Source organism: Acipenser ruthenus, chromosome 20 (assembly GCF_902713425.1).
Source record: "Acipenser ruthenus chromosome 20, fAciRut3.2 maternal haplotype, whole genome shotgun sequence".
Classification (NCBI taxonomy): Eukaryota; Metazoa; Chordata; class Actinopteri; order Acipenseriformes; family Acipenseridae; genus Acipenser; species Acipenser ruthenus.
Genome location: NC_081208.1, coordinates 4073700 through 4095739, shown reverse-complemented (window position 1 = coordinate 4095739; position 22040 = coordinate 4073700). Strand labels below are relative to the sequence as shown.

At 40.6% G+C, this 22040-nt stretch overlaps 1 protein-coding gene across 1 annotated transcript; it reads left to right on the top strand.

Annotated features, from left to right (window-relative positions):
* Positions 1–498: 498 nt before the first annotated feature.
* Positions 499–21396, top strand: LOC131698832 (SPRY domain-containing SOCS box protein 1-like). Its single transcript, XM_058993204.1, has 3 exons — positions 499–720; positions 14312–15135; positions 19568–21396. The coding sequence occupies exons 2-3, from the start codon at positions 14442–14444 to the stop codon at positions 19693–19695; spliced, it is 822 nt and encodes a 273-aa protein (XP_058849187.1). The 5' UTR covers positions 499–720; positions 14312–14441; the 3' UTR covers positions 19696–21396.
* The last annotated feature ends 644 nt before the right edge of the window (positions 21397–22040 follow it).

Genomic DNA, 22040 nt, shown 5'->3' with positions numbered 1-22040 from the left:
AAACGCAAGACGCTCCGTAGCTACAATATGACAACAAAGACTTTTGACGAGCCTCGGGCGTGCACACAAAAGACCCTGGTGTTATTTTGCACATGAATCTTGAAATCTGACACCAAAAACTCCATTCCATGTTTTTGCATTAATCAGAAATCTAAGATAAACATGTTTGTTTTCCTTCAGATTTTTAGATGCATTGCATGCAAGGTTTCAAATATCAATGTGTGTGAATTTAGCATTATAACAAGAAACTAGACAGACTCGATGAACAGCTGGTTTTGTTTCTCAATGAACTGACCGGACAATCTCGACAGCAGTCGGTATTATCATGTTTGATTAGATGCAATTAATCTCTAAATCTCTTAAAGGAATAGTACATCAAACACGTTCTCCAGTTTTACAATATACCCCCGGTACTCTGTTTGTTTATCTGTACACCTTTAAGAACCCGGTTACATCCAATACAATATGGTAATTGGGTGGGAAGTTGGGCGGTACAGAGAATAGCAGCTGGGAGCTATTTGTAACACGTGACTGAAGAAGCTTGGTGTTTCATTTTCTCGCTGCAGCAGCCATCATCTCCTCACTTAATTCAAATCCATTCTGCAAAAAAATAAAAGTAAGAAGCGGAAAAACCCGGACTGGTCATGGACAGTCACAGGAATAACTCAAGGGAATAATTTTTTGCTTCCCTTTACTATTTTCCTCCCCTAATAGAATCAGGTAAAGTAAAACGCTGTTTATTTTGTATTATGTTATATAAATGTTGTTTTTTTTTCGCTTTTTAATTAAAGTGTGTACTTCTTTAAGAATCAGATTCGTTTTGTACCAAAAGCAGTGAGAAACTAACAGGGTCGGAGAGATGAAAACCATGTGAAAATTGTATCGGTGCTTGTTGTGTAGAATACTCTGCAAAACCAGTACGCGCGCTGTACCGTTTTAAAGAAAACATTATTTACTACACGTATTGTTTGTCTCGTAAAAAAAGGATAATGTTTTTATTCATGGTCATAACTTTAAAAGCATTTGGAATTTCTCTTTTGTAGAACCGTGCGTTAAAAAAAATGTTATTTTAGTACTTTTGCTTTGGACTGGTTTGGTGCTTACTTAGTGGGGCAGTGATGTGTTTGCAGCCGAGGTAAAGACAGCTTAACTATATACGTAATGTATTAATAATGTACGTAACACGAAGCTTCATAAACTACGATATGGTTTTCGCCTATACCGAGCGCCGTGTATAATTGTGCGCGAACGACGTCTTGCGTGGTGTGTTTGTGGTTTGTGTTTAAGTGTTTGAAATCCGCTTATTGTTTGCAGTTTGTCGTTTCGCACTTTTTGTTATGAAAAAACAGACGTATCGAATTACAACGTTACATTTCGCTTACCAAAATCGGGCTTTGTTTAAAACTAAAGCAACATTCAAACCAATAAACACATTAACCTGTTCCTACAATTACTTTAGTTTGTGTCATTATTCCGCTGGTAACAACAAACAGTACGGTGTAACACATTTTTTGGCCTTCATGACCTAACGTTGTAGGATACTGCATTAGCTACATTGTGTCAATTCAGTTTATATATTTTTTCAGTTGCAGTACATCTGTATCCTTAGTGCTGCAATGGGCATCAGTTAAACTTTAATATTTCAATGGTGGGTGCATTTGGGTCCTGTCTGATTCTGTACTGTTACAATAATGTTTTACTTTAACTGCTAAAATGTGCCTGGCTTGCATATTGACAGTAGGTTTAAGTATTTTAATCAAGGCGATGTGCGCATAATTTAACTGATGGCTTCACGGATCAATGCAAACTTTAATATTGTTAAAGGACATTTAGACAGTATTACCTGCATGCTAGAACAAATTAAGAGAACGGATGCACGTATCTGAAGAATCCTTTCTAAGCTTCGGTTTAACAATACATCCATATAATAACTGGAATTACGTATGGTTTGCTTGTTCAATACAGTCTGGCTGGAATATGTAGTTGAGATACTACACGTAAACTTTCTATACTAGTTTCAATATCCCCTTTTCGTATGTAGAGACCACAAATAAGGTAAAGATTGCTGGGGATCTACCCGGTGACACTCCTGAGTCACGTTTTAAAGATGAATTATATCCGCTACAGACTGGCTTCAGTGGTATACATAGTCTGGGTGTGAGGCTCAGTGTTTATTTTGAGCCCTTGGCCGCTGGCATTCTCTCCCCCTGCCTTGTCTCTTGTCTGCTATAAATAGCTTGTATTGAAGGCGCGACTGCCAAGGGTCGCACTGTGGGGAGGCATTTAACACGGCAGTTAAGTGATAAAATATTTCTGATGCAAGAAACGAGAACCTATCCAAACATTGTGGACAGTGAGAAGGCGGGGTATGATCCACTAGGAGGCAGTATTTTCTCATCTCGTTTAATTTGCTCTTTCTGAAATGTAGTTTGATAAGAACCAGGGTTTTTATAGAAATCGTGTTTATATATTAAACAGTAAATAAAAGCGATGGGGTAGTGTGTGTTGCATGTTTTTAGATGTTTTGTTAAATTACCAGATATCTGTTGGTTGTCAGGCTTCCACTGATCTCATTCCTGTAGCTTGATCTGTAACCACCTTCTTCCCTATTTACACCCCAGTGCTCTGTGTTGCTAAGTTACTTTAGAACAGTAATGCACATACTTGCAACTTTCACTCAGTGCCAGAATTGACCTAATCGCTGTATTAACTTATTGACCAGCCACATTCTTGTGTGTGTGTGTTTTAAAAACAAAATCCCCTGAATGCATGAGCTACTGTATGGCTTGGAGTACAGAGCTGACTTAACATGTTCTTGGCTTAGTTATTGTGCTCAACCTCTGCTTTTGGGCAGATCTCTCATGTACTGTACTTCTAAAATTGTATTAAATAACCCCTTCAATCACTGAGAGTAATTGTGCCATGTGAAGTTCCCCATCTATTTATACCCCCCCAACTTGACCTGAAACTTGTGTATTTTTGCGGTCACTAGCATTTGGCAGTACCCTCCCACTTCAAATGTATGGTTTCACTCATCAGGTTTCGACAGCTCCTGTGCTGCAGAGATGTAGTGCCATTCATTGAAGCTGCGAGGATGTCGTGCCATCCCTTAATCTTCAAATGTCTGAGGAGTTGGGATTAGGGAGGGAATTGCCTGGATTAATCTAGCAGCGTGCTACTCCAAACACGGCAAACTCTTCTAATCCATGTGGGTGATCGGCTAATCCTGGAGCTTCATTGATAGTCAGTTTCTCAAGTGTTTTGGCTTTGCAGAATACTGGTATAACAATATAAATATGCATCTAAATGTGTAAATGATTCTTAATAGAAAAATACGAAGCTGTTCAATTCAGGAAGCGAATGTTAAACTATAGCCAATGTTTTTGACTCTTGCCTCAGTGTATTTTTTTAAAAATCTTTGTGGCAAATATTACTTTTGAAAGTTTTTGCCCAAGGGAATGAGTGGTAGCCATGGTATTTGACTAAATATGTATTTCTGGGTGTGTGTCACGCTATTCATTTGAAAGCGAGCAAACCATGTTCAACATTGGAATCCGAAGTGTACACGCAGAACTGAGCAAGGTGCAGATTGAGGGTAGGGAATGTGAGGCTTGTAGTGAGAAAATGAACACCCTCCTACCTGATCACCTGCGACTGGCATGTGGAAATGTAACCTGTCACGGCAATAAATGAAAAGTTTGAAATAATTTTAGAGTTAAGTTCCCTTTTACATTCAGGCCATTTTCAAGGTTGGCATTGTCAGTAGTGTGTTCTAAATATGCACTCTGAGCATTGAAGCTGTCGCAGCCAAAGAGGTTTAAACTAGAATGTAATTCTTTCTGTCCTCCTTTTGCTTATATACACATGAATAATGAATTTTGCTCTAACCTCGAACCCAACTTGATTCCTGTCTGCTCTGAAAAGTGAGTCCTTAAGATTGAACTGGGTAAGCCCTCTACTGGTTTTGGTTTAAAGGGAAACATGATATGTACATTGTCAAGGACTGTCAAACACACATTCTTCTCATGTTTAAGAGTCCTCGCTTTTGTTTTGGTGGCTTCACATAGCCTGAACCTGCAAGCACTAAGATTCTGTAGTGGTTTAATTGTACCACACAAGGAAATGATTGGTCTTCCTATAACTTATGAAGGTGATTCCTTTTTTATTCTGATCTGCGCTTTAGGAGGAGAGATTTGGGAGAAGGGTGGCCAAAACTAAATAGCAGTATTGCTTTACCATGAGCTCAAATTATTATTTTATATATGCTGGCCTGTGAAGTAGTTAAACTTTCATCTACCTTGCTTGCAGGATAAGATTTGCTTTGTTTTTTTTAAACGGAGCCAGTCAGGCTTGCTTAATGCTACCCAAATTAACCTACATATTAGGAAAAGATTTTTGGGTTTGTTTGAAAATGATTGTCATAGGTACACAGTTGGAGGGAGGGGGTGGAATAAGAATCTTGTGGCCTGTGTTGCACAGTGAGTTTCAGCCACAAATGGGGTTGCTTCATACCTGATCAGTTGACCTAAATCGCTAGGTACTGTATGTGTCTTCATTTGTGATGCATGCTGTTTTCAAAATGTGCTTCTAAATAAAACTGAAGTGTTGGAGAACTAAAATGGTATGGTTCTATATATTTAAATCTCGGGTTAAGTTAGTTAAATCAAATGTAATTTGACGTGTTCAGCAGGCTTCTGTGTGTTGGATGTAGCAGGTTTCTGGCTGGAGTGCTGCGTCATTGAATTGGCCCTGCAGCTGTTAACCGTTTTAAGTCTCTCAGAAAACCTGACTCCAATGTGTCTGCTTCCTAGAGTTTGCAGTGTCATGCTGACTCCCTGCTCCACTGCATACATCCTTGAAGCACATTCTGTGCTGCATTGCTTTGATAAATAGGACCCAAGGTTAAATAAAGTTGTTATGAACTGACCAGGATTCTGTAATTGAGTATTTTATTTACTGAAGACTGCACTAAAGTGAACTCTGGGGGTGGGGTGGCAGCACAAGGCAATGGTTTGTTTTATGATTTTTGAACTGGTTGGTAGCTTCTATAGAACGTGACATTTTAATTTATGGTGTGGATGAAGTTTGTCCAGTATGTGGGCAAAGTCTTGTTGGCTGACGGTGTCATTTCAGGACGCTCGTATGTATGTTTCACACAGACTTTTGACAATTTGCTCACGAAGTATAGCAGGACCTCCTGTCTTGTCCGCTGAACCCCTGTGTCTCTAGTGCCTGGTGTTTTGTTTTTTAGAAGCAGGTTTCACTGTACTAAGTCCTGCTACTTTTTCCCAGTTGCTGCAGTTGACTACAGGACTGTTTGCTCAGCTGTCTGTCAGACTTGCTGCATCATGTCCTCAAATGCTACTTGTAGAAAGATTTACTGTCAGGAGCTTTTCAAATTGTGCTGTGCATTTACTTGGTAAAGTGCTCTGCGTGTACGTACATTACAACGTGTGTGTTAACCTTTTATTCACCTTCAGGGAGGCTTATTTGTTGTATTACTCCAAACTGTTAGCATATTTCTAGATTTTTTAAACAGATCTGTGTACTTGAGCAGGGCTCTGGTGACAGTTGCGGTGTCTGTAGAGGTTGTTTTTTTTATTATATAGAAGGTCTGCTCTTCCAGGAATTGTGTGTGGAGGAAGGGTGTACTCTGTCTCGGTTGCATGCTCTGCAGCAGATCACTGGTATTGCTGTTGGTTGTCTTCAGAAAGCACGCTCCCAGCTGTGTGATTTAAATGTGCAGACATGAAGCCAGGGCAAGGATGCACTATTGTTTAAGATCAGTCTCTTGAGTTCTGCATCAAAACCCCTCCTATGCACCTTAAGGACACAAGTAATGGTGTGTGTGGGGGTTTTTTTGTGCTGGAAGGTCTTGTTCATGCAGTACAGTACTTTATTTGCATTTTAGGGTTTTGCCCTATAATTGCCTTTTGAACTATTTCTCTTAAAGCCGCAGACGGTGAGAGTCCTATTTAAACTGAGAAGTGCACATGGGGTTATGCAGAATTGGTTTTGGGAGGTTGCTGATGGGATTCTCAGTTGCGTGATGGATTAATTTGAGAGTGTGCCAGCGTGACCATCTGTCAGCGCTGTATGAACATTGTTCATTCAAATATCCATGCAGCCGTCTGACACATGCAGACTCTGCTAATAGATGCAGAGAGGCATTCAAGATGATGATCCCACGTGGTGGAGGGGTCACTTCCTCTGTACCTTGAGGATTGAGTGTCTCAAACTGCTGTTGGAAGGCGCTGCTTGGGCTTAATCAAGCCAACAATGCATATAATTGAGTTAAAGGATTATGACAAGGTCTCCTCTATAGAAAAAAACATATTGGCTTCGCGTTTAACTTGTCAGATGAGTTAATTTTTAGGAGATGCATGTGGGCCCAGAGCAAGCATCTGAAGTGCCGGGGGGGGGGGGGGGGGGGGGCTTATCCATTTCTAGTGAACATTTCCAAACAGTAGCTCCAAGTCTTATGCAGCACCTGTGAGAAGCAAAGTATGGTATGTGAGTCGCTCTTCACCCATAGACTTACATAATTGGTGTTTTAACGCGGTTTGACGGTTGAACTATCTTATTGTTGCGACAGATCTAGGATAAAGTCTCCTTTTCCCAGATGTCAACTGAACAAGTGTGAATTGATGTTGGAAGAAGTAACTGAATTGACCTCCTAAGGTACTTATTTTTACTAGAGGTGTTGGTGATGGCTCTTCAATAGTGTAAAGGAATCCAAGGTGGTGTTCATGATGTGGGAGGCTGGTATCAATATTGAACCTGTGTTTTGAGTAGCGCTGTACTTTGTTTCCCTTCTGTGTATCACTTTCCAAACTGGCTTTTTAAATAGAAATGCAGTTGCTTTTAGGTACTGCAGTGGTAGCTGCTACACAACCCGATCTTTGTAACCTGTGTTTATACTGAGGAACTGCAATGGCGTTCCTCCCAACATACGAACACTTTGCTCTTAAAGTGCAGGGGTTCCTTTGGTGGCTCTACAAACCTTTTTCTGTATTTTGCTTTTAACTCAAACCTGCATAGTTTTCCATATTGAGGTTTTATTTGAGTATTTGTCTACCCCTCAAACTTGCACAAATACCTAGTACAGACATGCATTGTCTGAATCGCTATCCTTGCTGTGCACATTTTCTACCAGCAAGTAATGGCTGTTGTGCTGTTGATTGTCTCTTGCACAACTCCAAGGGCGACAATGGCAAGACGAATTAATGGGGTGTTTGATGCAGTTCTTTACTAACACTAACTTGATTAATAGACAAGGCTGGTGGATTTTGAGAAATGCTGTGGTAGATTTTTATTTACATTTTACTTTGTGCCATTGAAATCTGACTTTCTTTAAAATATGCTGTGGTTTGTACAGGGGAGTACAGTACATTCTTGGACCTGTCAAACTCAAACTTCATTTGGAGCTGGATTGCTTGCTGTCTTATTCCATACGAATGGGACACCAGTGGCTTTGCGTCTGTAAACCTGGAGCCCCGTGCAGGCCAGAGGCCTCTGCTGTCCTGCCGCTCTGGGGTTGAAGGGGGGAAATGTCACTTAATGATGGCTTTGAGAGGCACTGGTATAAAACACCACTGAATTTGTTTAAGTGGTACAGCTGGTTCTTCTATTAAACCACAGTGACTCCTTCTTTGCAGTTTTTTGGGTAGGAGGGGGAAGTTCTCCAAGATTATTTATTCTGAAAGCCAGTTTGGCTGGTTAACTCCCCTGCTGCTTCAGCAGTTTTTGCAACGAGTTTTCCCAACCAGCTATAGTACTTGATGGCCAAAAGGTATTCTGTGAACAGAACTATCCATCTATGAAAGGGGTTTATAATTCTGTGGCCAATATTTTCAATTTCAAATTGCAATAGGCTTTTAAAAGGAACATCGATTTGATTTTATATAAATGTACCTGGCTGTAATTCAAAGGAAGCCAGCTTTGTAATGGTGTACAGTTCACTGAATGCAAGGCTGCAATTTGAGAGGGTGTGATGTATGCTTGAGTCTGAATTGATGACTAAAATTAGATTATATGGATAGTCAAAACCAGTTTTTTTTTTTTTTTTTTTTCTCTTGCCATGAAACTGGGTGACCATTTTACAGCAGTTGAATAATTGGTGCCAAGCTGCAATGTGTTTGTGGTCTAATATTGAATCTGGGGTACGTCTACAATATACAAAACAAGACTTTAGTTCATGCATCACAAGAGCAGCTTTTGCGAATGTTGGTCTAGGGGTGAGGAGTGGGATGCTTAAATTGGCACAGTGAAGTCTCCACTGCTCTTCCACAAGAATTGAGTCTGATGTACAGGGTTTTGTGACAGCACTGCTATAGTACGATATAAAATTGATTTGGACCAAGGTAGCGGAAGCTTTTGCTCACTTGACTGGTATACCCAATCTCTTCCCTATGCTCCGATTTCATGCCAAAGGGAGCCCAGCAAATAGAGAAATTGCTGCCAGCCTTGGAAGTGCTTCGGAATGACCTCCCTCGTATCGATTCCACATTCTAAACGCCATGCAGGGAGCTCAGAATGTGCCACCCTGCTGATGGCAAACAGACAGAGGCATTGCGGCCGCTTACAGCGTCTGGTGAGATGATGTAATTCTCGGGTTGTGGTCAGGTTTGTGTATTGGCATTTCAGAGGCTGCATACTTAGCCAGTCTATTACATTTTAAATACTAGCGCAGTGGAAATTTACCTAATCTTAATGGATTTAATATCCAGCATTTAATAGATTTTATAACTTAATTAAATATTCCAACATGTATTCATACATAATTAGGCAAGCACAGTCAACTCCTTATATGTACTTTGTTTAAACTGTGCTTATTTGAGCACATCTTAACATGCTGCATCATGTGATGGCAGAGCACTCCCTGTTAATTCTTTACCAGGTGGCATGCAGGGTGAATCAGGAAATTCTAAGACTAGTCATAGCTATTTCACAACAGGAACATGATGCATGTTGTAATCTCAACCTGTTCAGGGCACGAAGGTATGCTGTACAGTGATACTCAGTTTAAACCACAAGTATCAACTGCTTCATGTCTGTGTGAGAGTAAAAGGTTAGAAGCACTTTTTTAAATGGTTACACTTTTAGTAATCCTACCTTTGTTTCATCAGATTACCTAACCAGGTACAGTTTATACTCTGCAGCCATAGTTCTATTGCTTGTAAAGACTTGTCATTGTATTCTTGCATGTACCAATTGTGTTCTATGGCAGGTTAATTTATAGGCACTAGGTTACTTAAGCATTATACATCAGTCAACAGTGAAACAGATACGAATGATTAGTCTGCCATCTTGTCACCCAAATGATCCTTCATGGTTTTAAACCTCCATGTTATTTTATTTGATTTTGCTAGTTCAGTAACCACAAATGTGACAGAACTTCTCGCACGCAACATTCCATGGCCTGCACCTTCCTCTGCAGACATTCTGATGTGAATCAAGGGGGTATTGTTTAAGTGGTAGATTTTTCCTTCTAACTGGTGGTTCATGGTTGAGTCCTCTTGCAAAAACATCCAATGACATGAGAAATCTTTAAATCTGGGGAATTTCAAACTTGGAAATATTAACCCAATGTTAACACCTTCAGCTTCAATAATGCTTGTTCTGTAGTGTGCTAAGCAATGGAAATTGAAAGCACAGTGGATCAAGGGGTAAACAGGGCTTTGTAATGGGGCCCTTTTGTTTAACTTGAATGCTGTGGCCAGGCTTCCTTGCTGCTTAAACCCTTTCCTATTAAGTGGTGAGACGAGCATACCTGCTGGCTTGTTCTTGCTTAGGGAGGGGGGATTTTGTGCTTAAGTTGAACAGCTTTTGCATAAAGCAGATTCCATCTTTGCCAAAAAAAAGTGCACAAAATTTGCATACATAAAATCCATCCATGGAAATTAATGCCAATCCAAATGGCGCAGTTATCAAAGTCCTGTAGACTTTAGTTCTGGAAACACATGTATTAAACACACAGGCTCTCATTTAATTGACTACATATGAATAATTACTCTATGGCTAAATTAATAATTTTAGAAGCCGTTAGCTTTTTTTTATTGCTACATTTAATAACTTGACATCCGTTGTGTTTATGTCGCTTCTTGCAAAAGAGTGAAACTTCTCTCCTACAACAGTTTTGTATTGCCACAACAAGGCTGTGAAAGTGTTGCGGTATACTTAGAATTGCTCAAATGTAATTGGTAGAGCAATGTTTTAAAGTGCATGATTAAATTGTGTTCCTGGATTTAAGGAGCATGTACTGTAAGAATGAATCTGTAAACCAGGCAGCGCTGTAGTGTTTCAGTCTAGCAGTATTCTGGAGGTCACTTTTAAGACGTTCTGTTGAGGCTTGGCTGAAGTTCTGTTAGGCATGCAGCATTGGATCTGCCTGTTGCAACTGTAATTCTAATTTAGGCTGTTTCTCCGGATTGTTGTAACCTTTTTCTTTTGGTGTAACACAGGAACCATTCAGATCCATTTTCAGTCCGAGCACGACGGAAGCTTTACCCTGGCAGGAGACGGGGCATGGTTTAGGTTGCGCAGCGTCCAATTGGGACTACAACATGAAACACTGGCACTAGTGTTCCCTTCCAGACTTCTTACCAGCGGGAAGGAAACAAATTGACCTGAACTGCTGTCTGCTTTTTGGATACGTTTTTTACAAAGTGCTTCTCATTGGGAGGTCAGATTGATTTAAGATCCTGTCTAGCAGTTAAACTTTTGGATTCTGTTTTCTGCTGTTCAAATGGAAACCACCACTTCTCTCTTTCCATTAAATCTGCAACTACAGATCCCTATGGGTTGCAGTCTGCTAGATTAAGGGCTTGGTGATACAGTACTCTATTCTTAAGCAATTTACTTTTAACTGTCTGCAGGCTTGCACTAAAACTAAACATTAGTGATCTTAACCTGACCCCAACTGATTGAGACTTGCTGGGCAGTGTTGCCAAGGAGAGGAGTCATTTAACCTGTCTAGTCAGTGGGTGAGTTTCAGTGGGTGAGTTTCAGTAAGTGTAGTTTAGGTTTTTGTTCTTTGTGCAAACCGCTTTCTATAGTAGTGCGAGGGAGGGGGAACAGTCAAGGACTATGGAAGTGTAAACTGGGATGCTTTATCTAGTTGACCAGCTGTGTCTGAAACTGCACTAGAGCAAATCATTTTGACTCTGCAACCTTTCAGTAAAAGCTTCCTTTGCTAGACAGATGGTGCATAGTTTGTGTGGTCTCTGAAGCTGCGGGAGGGTGTGCTATTTAAGGATAAAATGAAGCGCTATAATTGTCAGTTGGCCTTTTCATAATCATTGCCTTGTATTTAATTGCCCACTGCAAATAAAGTTGCATCAAAATAGATTTGTGAAACATTTTTATTGTAATCTGTCTTTGTCAAGGAAAACAGCAATTTAATCCTCAACATTTGTCATGTCTTAATGTGTTTTAACTGGCCTTTTCTAAAGATAACATCATAATGGTTTTGTCAATTGTTCGGGGAAACATGTTTTATTTTTATCACACTTCGGCAAAATGCAAGCTATTTCAAGTTAATACTTCAGCTATTGTCTTGGTTCCGTGCAGAACGAGACCTTTTTAAAAGGCAGTATTGGTACAGAGTGGAAGCTTTGGAACTGCTTTTAGAATCCAACCTGTCCCAGTAGTTTCAGACATTCTCTGTATAAAATGTAACCAGACTTCTATGCTTGTAGCCACTGCCTAATAACTGGTCATTTTTAAGCCTTACTTCCTGTTAAGCAGTAATAAGTACTGTTCATTTCTTTCTGGCTGTGTAAAATAAGTGACTTGCATACAAGTAAGGAGAAACAAGCTCCACCAAGTTAAGTGCACATCTTCTGTGATGGAGTAGAGAGCATTTGAACACATGGCTAATTTTAAAAACGGTGCAGTTTTAAGAATACACTGACTGACTGCTGCTTTTACTTTAATGCTTCCGTTCCTTGAATTAATGGAAGAACCACTGAACTCATTTAAATACCCCCCCACCCTTTGAACTGTGCTGGTGTCTGGTATGCATTTAAGCGAATCCTTTTGTGGAGGGCGTTGATTTAGTGTGATAACCAGAACTGGTGCATTTGAACCAACTGCAGTGAGTTAAGGCTGGAGGAATGTGTGGCTGCCAGGAAGGTTCAGTAGCCTGTTGGTAACCCAAAATGCCATGTTCTGCCTGACTTAGAATCTAGATCACTTTAGACTGTGGTGGGAAAGTTGCGAGATGGGAGAAGTTTAAATTTGTGTTCAGAGATTGGTTTTGCTGTTCTTAAATTGCTGATTCTGCATACTTGCCTGATCACTTTCTCATGTTCAGATTATTCAAAATGCCACAAAGACTTCACAGATACTTTTGTTGCATTGACTTGACTTCTGGTACGATTTTGAGTGAATTAACATCCAATTCCTTATCTTTTTTTTTTTTTAAGGCATTTTTTGGTCTTGCTCCATTTTATATCTCTCTGAATTCTATCATACATCCCTGGCCCTACACTACGCTCACAGCACGGCAGTTGCTGTGACTTGAACAGTTTAAAAAGCATACCAGGGTGAAAGGACGTTCTCGTACCTCGTCTTGGGAATTCCCTGCCAGCGTTAGTCAGAGAACAGGGTCAGTTCCTGTTTTTAAATCTCATTTTGAGAACCTATGTGGTTTTGAAAATGTATTTCCTGGTACGATGCCTGAAGGTTACACGTTGTTTTCTTTTTAAAGAGCTGACCTAACAAATGTTTTAATATTGCTCAGCTAAAATGTGTTCAGTGCTTTGAGAGGAGCTGGTCTTGAAAGGTGTTATAAAAGTGCAATGTTTTCCTTATTCCTGACCTGAGCAACTTTGGTGCTCAATGATTCCCATTTACTTTTAAATGGGGAGTGTTGCATGCAGTTTTATGATGTGTCAGTCTCTTATTGGACACATTTTTTTTGTAGGCCTTTCCTTGTCTTGGTAAATCTGTGTGACAGGAATATGGCACTGGAAACTCAGTTGAACCCTGATCCACGATGTGACGCGCTCCTGTCTTGTCTTGAGTGTGCATTGCAGGAATGTCCTTGTTTTACTAGAATTCAGTCTCGAGTTGTGCACTACAAGCTCCTCCTGGGCTGTATCTGCCTCTGGAAACTAAGCAACTGTCCTGTTTTCTACAGCAGTTGTCAATGTCTGTCTTTTTTGGTTTCTTTCCAGCTTGTTTTGTAAGAATAGTGTGTCAGAAAAGGACCTGTTCTGAAGGAGGTTATTTCAGACAGGTAAGACCATGCTTTGTGCAGGTGGTCCCTTCTACCTGTGAAAGGCTGTCCTGTGTTTTGAACTTTTGGGTACCTGTGTGCAGAAAGAACTTTTCCTTTGCAAGCAACAAGAGAGCAGACGAATCTATCTTTCAGCTGAGGTATGGTAAACAATCTGGATCGGTAGAAAGGTGACCGCTTCAAAACCGGTGCTGCTGAGGTCATTTCAGTGCAGAAGCATTTGCTCTGTACAGATTAGTGCAGGAAATTTAGTTTTTGATCTGAAGTAGGTCATAAACATTGTATGCTTTTAATCTCCAACTTGCTAACGCGCCCTGTTTTTTTTTCCCAAAGCTTAAGATATTTTAGATCCTAGTTAAGTGACTGAAATACACTGGTATTGGAGACTTCTAGCAGCGAATGCGTTCAGCTGCCGTGCTTGCAGAGGCTTGCCTGTCTGAATAATGACACGTGAATGCTGACGTTTCTTGGCTTGTACCCCTTTGGAATGCCAGCTGACCTTTGCCAGTTATGGTTTCCTTCAAAAGGATGCAGCTGATCCCCCTCCCCTTTGTTTCCGGCCAGACATTAATATTGCTTTTCCTGTTCTCTTCAGACTAGACAAGGCCTTTTTAAAGGAAATGGTTGTGTGTGTTCTGAACCCGAATTATCTTAAAGTGAACGAAAGCAATCCAGGTGCTGCATTGATGGCTGTCAAGCAGAGCATACAGTTAACAGCTGCTCTGTCTTCACTGTATGCACAGCTTTTGTCTAGAATTCCAAATGCCCCTTGACCATTTTTTATTTGACGGAAGCTTGCAAATCCATTTCTTTAACAGGATAATTAATAGGAAAATAGACTTGTGATTTGTAAGATGCTGTCAAGGATTTAATTTGCTTTCTGGTTTTACCTGTAGTAACCTTTTAATAATCCACCCCACAACTACTGTATAGGGTATAAAACATGCTTTTTTTTTTGGTGGTGTTTTATTGTACATCTAGTCCTGGTTTAGGGAATAGGGTAAAGGTTGGCTGTCTAATAATTAACTAGCGTTTTTGTCTTTTTTTTTTTTTCTCTACAATCTCTAGGTGATATTGACTGGCACCCCCTTTGACCCAGTCTCCTAACAACTTGCTGACAACCACCAACTGATTTGGAGGATAAGGTGGTGGAGGCGGAGTTACTGGTTTTTATAGAGGACAAGTGGGCAACTTGAACATGGGGCAGAAAGTTCCAGGAGGGATAAAGACAGTAGATATGAGGGACCCGGCTTTCAGACCTCTCAAGCTTGAGCTGCAGGCTCTTGATTACAGCAAGTCGGCACGATTGGACATGCTGTTAGACATGCCGCCTGTTCCTCACGCTGTGCAGATACTGCACTCGTGGAACAACGATGACCGCTCCTTAAACATTTTCGTAAAAGAGGAGAACCAGTTAATATTTCACCGGCATCCGGTGGCACAGAGCACAGATGGGATCAGAGGTAAAGTAGGATACACCAGAGGACTTCACGTGTGGGAGATCTGCTGGGCAATGCGACAAAGAGGCACGCATGCGGTAGTGGGAGTTGCAACGTCGGAAGCTCCTTTGCATTCAGTAGGATACACGGCACTAGTTGGGAATAACCATGAATCCTGGGGCTGGGATCTCGGGAGGAACAAACTGTGCCACGACGGCAAGAATCAACCAAGTAAAACGTACCCAGCGTTCCTGGAACCCGACGAGACTTTCATTGTACCAGATTCCTTGTTGGTGGTGTTGGATATGGACGAGGGGACGCTCAGTTTTATTGTGGACGGACAATATTTAGGAGTTGCTTTTGCGGGACTGAAGGGTAAAAAACTCCACCCTGTAGTAAGTGCTGTCTGGGGACACTGTGAAATCCGAATTCGATACATAAATGGACTTGATCGTAAGTATTTCAGAGCATTGTTTAAACTGAATTGTTTGTGAATACATTTCCGGGGGTGGGGTAGTTATTCCATCTCCTAGCCAGGGCCTGCATTACACCAGATGGAAGTACAAACTGTAACACTAAAGTAAACTCCAACACTGTTTCCACTTGTATGGAAGAAGGGGGAGACCTTTTATACTGTTCCACTCAAGTGTGGCGTTTTATACTGTGTTTTCTCCAGTGCATGCTGCAGGTATCAGATAGCTTCTGATTTTAGATTACTGTATTAAATCTGAGGATCCTTTACTGAAAGGAACTACTAACCAAACTGCTGACCTTGGGCACACGGGTTGCTCATCACTGGGTAGGGCTTTGTGGTCTGTCTGGTGCAGCTGTGCTTGGGCTGAAATTGTAACCAGTTTTGCTGAAGTCTGTTGCCATGCCCACACACACACTCTGTGGTCCCCTTGCCCATAGTCTTTCAAGGACTGAAGTGGCTAAATGGAACTTTAAGAGCATTCTTAATTGGATTACCAGTGTATGATGCTCTGGCTAATGCAGTTTCATGATGGTATGTGCAGTAGAAAAAGCAGATTTAAATTTCAGAAGATGATTGGTGTTGAAGCAAATGCACTGCATTTTAAAATCCTACTTGTAGACTTTCAAGCATTAAAGGTATGTTTTAAAGAAATGGCTTGCAAAGCATTTAAAAAAAAAAAAAAAAAAAAAAAAAAAAAAAAGCATAAACATGGCATACAGCTTTAAATGAGTTTGGAATTCTACTTGGTATTTGGTAAGGGCTGTGAATGGTTGTGAAATGGATTGCATTGTCAGCCTGACATGGTGACCTTTCATGTGGGTCAGATTAACAGTGTTAGTCTGTGGTTGCTGTGCAGCACTCCCTGTTCAGAGGCCAGTGTTCCTGTCCCTACGGTACATTCTGGAACTAAGAACGATTCTCCGAAATGACATTGTTGGCAGTAGGTGGACTGGGGGAGGACATGCTAGTTTCAGGGAATATGTGCACTTTGACCCAGGTATTTCACAATAGTGTTTGGTAGTTGCCCCTGAAATGTTTTCTTATGGTGGCAAAGTTCTGGTCCTTGTTTGATCAGGTCTGTTGTACTTGATCCCTTTTCACGCTGTGCTGTAACTGAGGCTTTGTCTGGAGGGGAGAAGCTTGTACAGAATTGTGTTCATATTTGTGCATACACCACTATCCAAAGCACTTCTTGGTGTTTTCTAAACGGTGTATTTTAAAATTGAAGTTTAACTTTTGTAGTTTTTTGTTTAGAAGCATTGAAATTGCATTGGCTTCACACCACCAGTTAAGTACAAATATTGAAATGCAATAAAAACTGTACTTTTTTTAAATACCAGAAAGAACAGAATCCAAAATTTGACTTTGCTTTTGGAACATTTTGGTTCATCAACCTGCGTCTCATGTTAAAGATTTTATTGGCCGTTTTGAACATGTTAAACACTTGCTGTATTGATGGTGTCCTAATATATATTCTTCTGATGTAGTCTAGTTTATTGGCTGGGGAGGGCTGAAGAGACTTTGTGCCATTGGCTTTTTTTTTTATTTTTTTTATAACAATATTGATTGCTGATTCTGGGAAAGCTCTTCAATCCCACATGTACTCTGAACCCTTTGATAGTTTAACTGATATGCCGTTAACTTCATGCATGGTCAAACCATTTTAATGCATTGCTCCAGCTTTTGAGTATTCCGTTCTGTTCAATGCAAGTGCCAAACCGGGAGCATTTGATATGTGCTGGAAATTACAAATGAAATGCTGCTTCTTAATGAGATTATCCAAATGTCTTTTCAAAGACATGCCTACTTTTAGTGGCTTTCGAAATGTAGATATTGGGCCTCGCACGCTGTGTGTTGATATAACTTGACAAGACACATTTTCTCTTGGGCTGCAAAGGTTTAGAGTGAGCAAAGCAAATATTACAATAGATGCCTTCTGTTTACACAATGTTTACACAATATTCATTAAATGTGAAGATAACTGGCATTTAATGAATATTTACCAAGTTTATTTACAACCCCCAGAGCTCAATAAATTAACTTTGACTGGAGCTACTGATGAGAATTATTCATGGCAAAGTGCTTGTCTGGTGTGGTGCTGCGTTGTTTGAAGTTTTCTAACCTGTGTTGATACTGCAGTATATTCCAGTCAGATATGTGTGTTGCTTTAAAATGTACATTGTATGTTTGGAGTTTTTCTGAAGCAGAGAGAAGGGGGGTGATTGAGCTGAAATTTACTTGGCTTGGATTACCTCAGAACTGCCGATTTTTGCCAGGCAACCTTTGGAAAAGGGTTATTGCTGCTACAGTTACAAAACAAGCCTGAAGGCCTTCAGTGTTTGCATAGTGCAGCACTGAGTGAGAGTTCTGATTCCTGGGAGGCATCCCTCATGAAGGTTGAGCACACAGTACTTCTCAAGGCTGTGAACCCACTGTAATACTGCCTGCAACAGTCATTGATGCACTTTTGTTGGAGAGGACTAGGCTGTAATACTGTGTAGAGCCATGATTGTTCCACAAGTGGCCTAATACCTGTACTCAAAGTAGAAGTACTGAAAATTTGAAACTATGCATCTATCAATTAGTTTGGCAGACAAGTAATCACCGACAATTCCGATTTCAACAGGAACAAACTGAGCACCTGTTGAACTACTGTTTTGCTGTTTTGAGACTCTCAAAATATCAAAGCGTGTGTAATGCCCCCTTGCTTGTAATCTGTATTTGTACGCCTCAGGATATATTGCACTGAAATTATTGTACTTGCCTGATCATCCCAACCCCTTGATTTTCATGTCTTGTACTTGAGCATCGGTTCTCTAGTGCAGTACAAGGTCTGTGTATCAGATTCATCTTGTACTGTCAAAATTGAGTAATGTGACACTGCTTCAAGGGACTAATGCCAAAAACGCTGGCTTTGCTCTCCATATTGTGGTTTGTAAGGAAACTGCATTAGACTTGACAGCCAACGGCTAATTGTCTAGTCCCCACGACGGTGTCCTATTAAATCTTAGTCACTCTTATGACATATACATCCTGGCTTCCAAGATCACCGTGATGTGGTAAGTTCAAGCCTGTTACTATGTAGTAGGATTAGATGCATCATGAACTCTTGGCTGGCTGGTGAATTTTATTCGCACATCTCCCTACTTAAGGGTGTTTGAAAGCCTAACAAAGGCTTATTGTATCTGGTAAGTGGCCAGATGTTTGACGCTCACTGATCAAAGTTGCAAACAGATGGGCAGTTACTATCCGTTACACTGTAGTGATGCTGTATTCCTTTCTTGCCACTTGCACTGTTCCACTGGTATGCTGAACTTCCTGCAATAACAGGAAGGCCCATCTTGCTAGCAACTTTTTTTTTTTTTTACAGTAAAGGTACCTGATTTACATTTAAGCTGTTAAAGAATCTCGGGGGTGGGTGGAATATGTTGACTGGAATTGCAATGGTATGGTACAGTACATTCAGGATACAGGTGTTTTCATATTTGGAGGCAGTAGAAACAGTAAACCCGCATGATTGTTCAGCTGCATGAGATTGGAGCTTGGCTGCAGAAAGGTCTGTCTTGGTCCACTGGCAGATGTTCTGTTTACTTCCAAGGGTGATGTGCACATATCCGGATGACTCTCCCATAATGAACAAAGTGTATGATGCATAGTCTTAGTCTTTTGAAACAGCCACTGGCACCTTTTTTGGGAGGCGGGGTATAGATCAGGTCTGTCCAATCACAGTCCTGGAGGGCCATTCCACTCTGTTTAACAGAAATGATAAACGGATCATTCAGCTATGCAAAGTGAGGGTGATGCTTTTGGCCATAGCTGTACAAAATGGGATTTACAAAAGGCACTGCACATGAACCCACCTTTTCTGTGCATAAATTAACTCGCCTGGAAAGACCACTCCCAAAGTGGTGCCATTCTCTATTAAACCTGCTTTATCTGAAGCACGACCTTTGTACTTTCTGATCCTTATCTTGGTAAATGCTGGGAGCTTACATCACTGCTTTCAGTTGAAAGCTTTGACATTTTGCTTGCCTGGAGCATCCTCCTTCTAGTCTGGTGGAGTGTTGTGTATATTGATTCAGGCAGGGTAGTTTTAAGTGCTGGGTATAGATCTAGGCATTGTGAAATGCCGCTATTTTAAATTTGAAAGGGTCTGAACGATTTACAGCCTGATTTCTTGTATTAGGAACCCATTAATTGTTATACTTTGTTAAAAAAAGAAGCACTCTCCTTGACACGAAGTATAGACTACTCCCGATCAAACTACCAACTATGCTTCTCTCCCATGGTTACTTAGCCCAACCCTGCATTGAGAGAACAACTCATAGGTTGTACCGAGTTTGCTGCCTTATTAGTAAACCATTGGCCTTTTTGTGTTTAACCTCACCCTTGCTCTCTCTGTTCTTGCAGCTGAACCACTGCCGCTGATGGACCTCTCTCGTCGTTCGGTGCGGGTCGCCCTAGGGAAGGAACGCTTGAATGAAATCCATGCACTCCCCTTGCCAGCATCCCTTAAGAACTATCTACTCTACCAATGATTGGCGTGCCTGCGGTAGAACCAACTGGACTGTGCGGGAGACGGGAGACTGGAACCAGAAGCCGCTGTCCCTCGACAATTTGCTTGTCTGTTAACCAGATTCCCCCCCCCCCTGCTACTTTTCCTTGTCTTCATGTATTTCTTAATTATTACAATCCTTGTGCTGGCTTTTTGTTGTGGCTTGCGTCAAACCTATGGATTTTTTTTTTTTTAAACAAATTTGGGCTCAACAGTTAACTGCTGTGGAGCCTGAAAACAGAACTGTGATGGCATCCATGTCTGTTTGTAACTGAGAAATGGGTTACTAAGATTCCAGTTTGTGGGAGGGGGGGGGGGGGGTACATTTTATCACCTTTTTAAATGGGGCTACTTTTATTTGGGGTGTCATTTTACAATCCAGTGAGAAACCAGAGGGACTGTTGGCAATGTGTTTTTGTGGATTCCAGTCAATGAGTAGTTGGTTAGTGTCTATCGATATGGTTCATCCTGGCGTTGCATTTGAAACTCAATATTCCATGTAGCGCCTGCTATTTTAATGGTCCTTTCAAACCTCTTGATTCATTCTCGAGTGGTAGGGTTTCCTCCCAGTTTTAAAACCATTAATTTTTTTTTGAGCTTTTGGAAAGTATACTAATCCTGCAAATTTGGTTTTATTTTTTTGAACACATGGTCTAGTTCCAGAAAGTTGCTTTGCCAAATAGTTCTGCTTATTTTTATTGCTTTGTTGCGTGGAACTCAAATATTGCCCCATTTGGAAGCCATGTGGCTTCTCTTTATTAGAACAGCTAGTGCAGATATACTGGAGTTGAGGAATTTCTTCCAGGTCCATCTAATTCTAGGGGCATGAACACCAATGGAAAGCCTGGAAAAGGAGCTACTCTATGTGAATATTGTCTTGCCCTGTGAGCTCATTGGGTCACCTACAGAGCAATGTTGGCTCTTGCAATATGCAAGCTCTATTTAAGGGGAAGGAGGTTGTATTGGCTAGTTAAACAAGTTGCATTCTGGAAGTTGAGATGCCTCGGAAGTAGCCCCATGATTCTGGTATGCTGCAGGGCTCTTCAGTGCTTAGCTTTGTATTGGAATGCAAGTTATTTCGTTATGGTGCCTGTGTGGTAGACACTACAACTAACTCATCAATCAGGAATCCTTCTGCCCGATCTTAAGAATTTTAAAAATAAATCAAGCACACTTGGATGGTCTATCTGAACACTTCAACAAATTAAATTTGCTACCGAAATTTGTTTTTAACTGTGCCTGTAAGGAGGTGCAAGGTTTTTAATTTTGGCACAAAAGGATTTAAAAGGTCTATGTATGTCAAGCTGCTGTAGAGTGGGGAGTTTGATACCCCTTTCTGCAAGGGTCCAGACTGGTTCAACGACAAGAGATTTTGATAAGACTATTGGGTCCAAAAACCAACTTATTTTATTACTGTCCTGCAGACCTTTTAATTGGCTGTGCCGGTTTCCCAGGGAACAGGTGAGAAGTTGCACAGATGATCCTGTGTCTGTATCCTTGTTGTATTGTCACCACTGTGAATCCTCCGTGTTTGTCCGGTTGCTAAGCTTGTACACAGTCCTGATTTTCCAGTTCCATACTCTGTCGTTTTCCAAGCCTGTACAGTTGGAGCTTTTTAATTTCCTTTTTATTCTATGTTGTAGATAATGTTCGTAACTATCTAATAAAGTTTATTATAAATTAACACTGGACTCTTTGTCAATGAAGTGGAAATATATTGATCCAATGGAAGCCTTTTATTATGGGGTAGGGGGTGGTCAGAATGGGTTGGTCCTAATCTACAGAGTATTCAGAGCCTACATTTGAAAGGGAGAGGTTATGGATCCCCCAAATCCTATTCTGAAATGGGGATGCGTAATTTTTTTATATAATATATATATATATATATATAGTATTTTGCAGAATATTCTACTTAAGGAAATGGTAGACGGTAAATGTGTATTGTATCAGTGTACAATTCTTTAAATAACCAATTGAGGTGTTTTTAAGTTGCTCAAGCAATGACTGCTACGTTGCGAAAAGTAAAGTTGTAAACTAATCGATTTTTTTTTTTTTCTATTTGAGTTCTGATCCTAAAATCTGTGTGTAAAAGCCATTCATGCGTTGTTGTATATTGAGATGGAAGGTGCTATAATGCTTTCCAGATGACCGCAGCAGAAGGTATTTAACAATTCTGGAATGTACGGTATTGTGTAAGAGCAACATTGGGACATGTTCTGAAAGAACTTTGCAATATTAACACTTTGTTTAAGCTGTGCATGAGGTTGCAGATCGGTTTAATTTCTCATCACTCCACACAAATGGTAGCATTGTGTTGACTCATACCAA